The sequence below is a fragment of the Dermacentor silvarum genome, chromosome 11 (assembly GCF_013339745.2).
Source record: "Dermacentor silvarum isolate Dsil-2018 chromosome 11, BIME_Dsil_1.4, whole genome shotgun sequence".
Taxonomy (NCBI): Eukaryota; Metazoa; Arthropoda; class Arachnida; order Ixodida; family Ixodidae; genus Dermacentor; species Dermacentor silvarum.
Window position 1 is genome coordinate 24309183 of NC_051164.1, and position 6000 is coordinate 24315182.

General features: G+C 43.9%; 1 protein-coding gene across 1 annotated transcript in view; it reads left to right on the forward strand.

Moving 5' to 3' along the window:
* The window catches only part of LOC119433556 (DDB1- and CUL4-associated factor 7), a 28307-nt gene extending 23500 nt beyond the window's left edge, over positions 1 to 4807 (forward strand). Inside the window, exon 7 of the mRNA XM_037700804.2 lies at positions 851 to 4807. Within this exon, the coding sequence (XP_037556732.1) occupies positions 851 to 1023 (173 nt within the window). The 3' untranslated portion in view covers positions 1024 to 4807. The remainder of the gene's footprint in view (positions 1 to 850) is intronic.
* The last annotated feature ends 1193 nt before the right edge of the window (positions 4808 to 6000 follow it).

Sequence of the window (6000 nt, forward strand, 5' to 3'; positions counted from 1 at the left end):
GGGAAGGTGGAGAAGCTTCGATGCTTCCGCAACACGATGGCTTAAGACTGCATATGTGAAAACAATAAATGTGCGTGGATGACTGCAGCTATTTTTTAAAGCGTATGTATGCCTCCTAATCACGTATATCGAATTTTTTCGCTGTCTCATTCACTTCGTTATGATGAGGGTTTGCTATATGTTTTGGAGCTCGGAAGCATGGAGGACAGGTTCAGTGTCGTTTTGTGGCCAAAGATCGTACCTAAAGCTTATGTTGTGGCCGAGTTACATACTCCGTTTTATTCTTAGAGGCAAAGCTGTGCTCAAGCAGCGTGTTTGTCAAAGTCTCACTACACTCGTTTAGCAATGCTTCAGTGTTCAATCTGCTATGCCTTCTACAGAATAAAAAATTCATGCATTGCAACTACTATGTATTGATGTAAGGTTACACCAAGTCACATATTATTTTTGTGCCCTTGTGCTTTTAATATGTGACGCACTATTATGTTTTGGGCACAAGCATAAGGGCTGCACTGTAGTCATTGGTAGCAGAAATGTGTCACTCTGCTTGTTTGCTGGTATAAATATAGGCTCAGATTGGTTATGTCTTCTATGTAATAATTACATCACATATTGCAACTTAGATGTAATATACTTAATGTTACGTGAGACCATAATTAAAACTTAGTGTTAATTACTTCACTTTCCCATGTTTTCATATGACACACTATAGTTTGACTGCCAGTGCAAGCAGGGAGGCAAGTCTCTCTAGCCTTCACAACTTAGCCTGTTATGTGTGAAATAGTGTATCCATGACCATGATGGCGATTATGATGACTGCCTAACGATTGTGCCTCTCGGTGTACTGCAGCGGACGACCACCAGGCCCTGATCTGGGACATCCAGCAGATGCCGCGGGCCATCGAGGACCCGATCCTGGCGTACACAGCCGAGGGTGAAATCAACCAAATCCAGTGGGCGTCCACCCAGCCCGACTGGATCGCCATCTGCTACAACAGTTGCCTGGAGATTCTGCGCGTCTGAAACTGCGGCCAGGCTTTTGCCCAGTGACTGATCTGATCTCTCAGCATCTCAGTGCACAAGTGCTGGCCAATGTGACGAATCCAAGTAGCTCAAACACTGAATACGGACTGGCGACCGTGCCTTTTGGGTCAAATTACCAATCGGTGTTTGGCTCAATTGTCACCCGGTAGCGCTCACTGACCTGCAAGCACGACACTTGGAAAATCAAGATTTCATTGGCTTTTTATCGTGGTCTAGTGTGCACAATTACACCGGAAGTGCATGCACCGAAGAAAACACACTCTTTGAAGCTGATGGTGATGATATTTTTGTGTGTTTACTTCAACATCAAGAAAGAGATGGTGATCCACTAGAAGGCACGTGCCATCACCTTTCGTCGGTAGCAACAAACCAGTTGACTTCTGCAAGGAAGAAGGCATCCATGCCAGTAATTTCGCTGAAGCCTTCAGCTGATCGGGAGGTGAAGTGGTTAGCTGTGCCAAACTCACCGTTCTTGCAGGCCTCTCCTGCAGGCCACCTATGGTAACTTGTGTGCCGAGCTTGTGATCTGTTGTACCATCATCATCGTCATGTGCCACACAGAGGAAGCCGCATGTTGGCATGATCGAACGCATAATGTCTTCTGTGTTTTACCAATCGCTGAAGCTGCCTTCTGTAGCAGCGTGTTGTCTGGAAAAGACCATAGGGTCATTTTTTTACATTTTATTTAGCTTTTAGACTTTTACACATTGGAATTTTTTTAAACTGCACGATAAGCTCTCAGATATTGCGATTGCAGCAGACAAATGTGCTTGAGCACAAGAAATGTGAGTGGTAAAAAAATGCACGTGTACTTGTTGCATTCAAACAGTCTGTGCACGTCTTGCAAATGTGTGTAAAGAATATTTGCTGTGGCGCCTGGTCGCCACTGCCGAGAAAAATAGCCTACCGCTAGGTAGCAGCGTTATGCAATGTGAAACTATGTAAGTACAGTCTGTTTCCTAGCACCACCTGTTGGTTTGTTTTAATGGTGTGTTCATTTAATGCAAGGGTTGATTAGACAAAATATCGAACAGTACAACAGTATACTTGGTCGTTTTATGTAGCACATGGCCACTGTCCGATGTAGTTTGTGTTTTATTCTATGTATTGGAGCCGGTGTCCGGCTGCCATTGTGTATGAGTGACCATGTTTTAAAACTGGTGCGTGGCCAGCAGGAACTTTGATAATTAGAAGGCCAAGCGGACTGGTAAATTTTTGATTTTCTTTTTCTTTTTGACATTGCATTCGCGGCAAAGCGTGCGAGCCTTTCCCTAAGACACGTGGCTCGTCGGTTGACACTGTGTCGGCTGAGGGCGTCCACGCTGGTCCACTTGGTTCCAGTTTCATCGAAGTATGCAAGCATTGGTAAAGTACTGCAGTTGTGAAAAGCCTCTACTTTGCAAATCAAGCATTACGTAGACAGATGAGCTAATCATTTTTTTTTACATGAACTCTCTGGTGTTAGTGTGTCTGTGAAGGCTTTCTTGCATTATTGCTTGCTGACAGATGAGTGCAGTGACAGCACTTATCCACAGATTTTTTTTTTTTTTTTTGTGTACAGCCCTCCATGTTACGGTATCGCTGTGGACCCTTCCTCTGGCAACTTCTCAACACGTTTAAGTCGTCTCATTCATGACTTGAGGTCGATGCAAGAGCAAATCTCCGTCATGTCTCCGTGCAGGGTAACAGTCATTATGAAGTAGTCTGGTCAAGCTAGAACCTTGCTGATCATTAAAACCTGTACACCAAAGAAAATTACCGCAACATTCTGTTCTCACGGAGATGTGGCTGAGCACATTGAAATCTCCACAGAAGTCGACTTTCTCGATGAACATTCTTTATACCGTGGAGGCAGTGCCCAAAACACTAGTGCTGGACCACGTGGTGGATTCCAGTGACTCGAACACTGAGTTTGCTGGCGTCTTGGATAAATGACCATTCAAAGATGCATTGGACAATTGTTGTGTGATTTGCATAGAAGTGCTGAATAACTGTGGACGTTGGTTTTTGTGTGGTGGTGGTGAAATGGGTGTGAAGAGTTCATTGTTGGTGTACTATAAGGGCACGTGGGATGTTGAACTCTGTTCTTTGTGCCATTGTTGGACACAGTGCTGTGCAGGTGTATGTGACAATAACGCTGTGTCTTGCGAAGCGCGCTGCAATGTATCGGATGACCCGGTCACTGGTGGACCGTGATGGACTGCATTGAGAGTTTGACATCAACACCAGTCAAGTACAGTGTGGTGGATATATTGGTACCCATCAACATGTTTTTATGATGCTTTATGCTATACAGTGTCATTTACAGACTGTGTGATGCCGTTTATTGGCATTTGTCCTTATTGACAAGATTTTATGGAATTGCAGTATGCCGAAGCTCGAGGGCAGCAACGATTGAAGGTATCTGAGCATCTGCCTTTGTGTGTTTTGTTTATACAGTAGGCTTCCGTAACTCAAGACTGTGGTTAATTCGATCCTAACAAAGTCCCAGTTGGCACACATACATATCTGTTTTGTTATTTTGACCCTGAAGCTGACCCTCGCTGGATAATTTTCATTTGTCTGGCCAATAAGCACACATCTGAATGCATTAGCGAGACTTCAATTATTACCCCAGTGGGTGCATCGTCTGTTTTGTTAGTGCTAGGGGACAGTTAAGGCATTGAAGACAAGTTATCTTCTGGTGAAATCGCTGACTTTTGGCCTACCTTTGGCAGATTTTGACTTGTAAACTGCAACTCACTGTGAATGATTATCGTATTTACCCCATTCTAATGCGTGCCTTTTTTCCATTTGGTCTGGAAATTGCCTGCACGCTACAATCGCATACAAAACTGGGTTTTGGTCTCAGCAACTTGTCATCAGAAGATGGCGACAGAAGGAGTTTTTGCATAGAATGGTGATAACGACTTGTCGCTTGCAGGCTTTCTATCCGGAAACTGATTCAGAAGTTAACTTTTTTATGTTCTAAGTTTGTGTCGACAGTCATGTCCGGTTTTTAGCACTCCAGACACTTCCATGTGTCACTGGGCAAACTGGCAATATTAGTCAAGGCGTGGGCCATCTACCATCCCATTTGCAATTGTAGTGGAGTCTTTAAAAAGTACAAAATATCAAATGGAATGTTCCAGAAAGGGCAGCTTGTTGTGGCCCGTAGACAGTGATAAAATTATGCGAGATTGACAACAATGGTCATTAAGTGTAAATAAATTTTCGGCCTGTGAAGGTAAACTATACAAGTTTCAACCTAATTCTAGTTGCCAGATTTGGTGGCATGCTTTGTTTGTGTGTGTTGGTATATCGGGTGCTTGTCAGATTGGGAAGCCCGATAGAGTTAGGCAAATACTACCAAATGAAGCAGTGGTGCGATTGAACGCTCCTGCTTTTAACTTGAGCCACTGGATAATGAAATCACTTTCGTTGATCCCGTCAATGTCAAATTACGGAAGTTGCCTGTATTTTTAGCATCAGTGGTATGCAGCACCATAGATTCAATGTGCATAATGGGTAGATGACCCACTATACACATGGTATCACACCATTGAAAGCCATTCATAACATAGAAACATAAAACATCTTGCACTGTGTGAACTTGGCCACTGCAAACCATTAAGAAATGGCTACCTTTTTGTCTGCTGTTTATTTTTGTGACATCACTTTTGAAATGGTACTCATCACCGTAGATGACCCATTGTGCACACGTGGTATCACCTCAGTGGAAGTGCATTCATAGTGTCAAAAAATAAAACATCCTGCATTGTGAAACTCGGGACTCCTTTAGTTTATTACTTCATCAGTTTATGGTGTTTTTTAGCTCACTTTATGAAGGACGGCAGTTTGGCATGGCAATAATCAAATACAAAAGTGGAAGACGCAGTGTCAACATTCTTAAAGGAGTACTGCCATTTTTTACTTATTAATGAAGTGGAAAATTAGGCGGCGTCCCCAGATATGGTACAAAAAGTCACGTGGTCACAGCCAATCAACGGGAGGCGTGAGCCATGTGGCAGTCGAGGCGGACGGACGTGTTTCTCCGGGGCTCCGTGGTGGCTACAAAAACATAAGTTTTTGTGCATGATTTGAGCTTACTTCTGTTGTTAGACTTAATGTGTTTTTTTTTTTGTCTTTAAATAGTAGGTTGGAAGTAGCAGGGCTATCAGCTATTGGGCTTTTTTCTTTTCTTTCCTTTTTTGTGTGTGTATCGGGTGTATTTGGTTTTGTGAGACACATGGTCTTGTCTGGACACATGTTTCAAAACGTGAGACTGCTTGGGACGTTAAGGCTTTTTAGTCTTGAAATATTAGGTTGAAATTGTCAAGGATATTAGTCATTAGTGTTTTTAGCATGTGTGTATCTGTATCGAGAATATTGCTTTTGTAGGACAGTCAGAGCATGGCCACGTGTTCGAACACGTGCGAACGTGTGTCATGACTTGAATTGCAGATACTTTGTGACAAATTGCGCATAAATAAACTGTGGCACTTTAAGGTTTTAGGTTCTGCGCGTATCGGCCATTTGTAGGGTCGTGCTTCGGAAGGTTCAGTGATAGCGTCTAAGAAAGCCAAGTGCAACATATGGCGGTGCAGCGTGCGGGGAGTCCCTCAAGGTAAACGAGGGGACCGATGAGAATAGCGTGGAAACTGAGCCAATCGACAGACACTGGGATGTCAATGATAGACTAAAGAAAACGGAGGATGTCCAGTATGAGCTTGTGAGACGGATTGCAGAGCTGAGAAATGAACTCAATATGGAGCCTGATGCACGGGAGACAGTAGAAGAAAGACTTGAGCAGCCGAGGAAAAACTGAACAGGGCCGTCGTTACGAATGAAAATGGTAGTGACGATGAAACGCCGGCTCCCGGCAGGACAGGACAGGAAGGGCACACAAAGCGCATAGTATGCGTGGAACATGCAGGGTGGGCAACCGGAGGGAGGGTTACCTACCTTGAAGCTGCC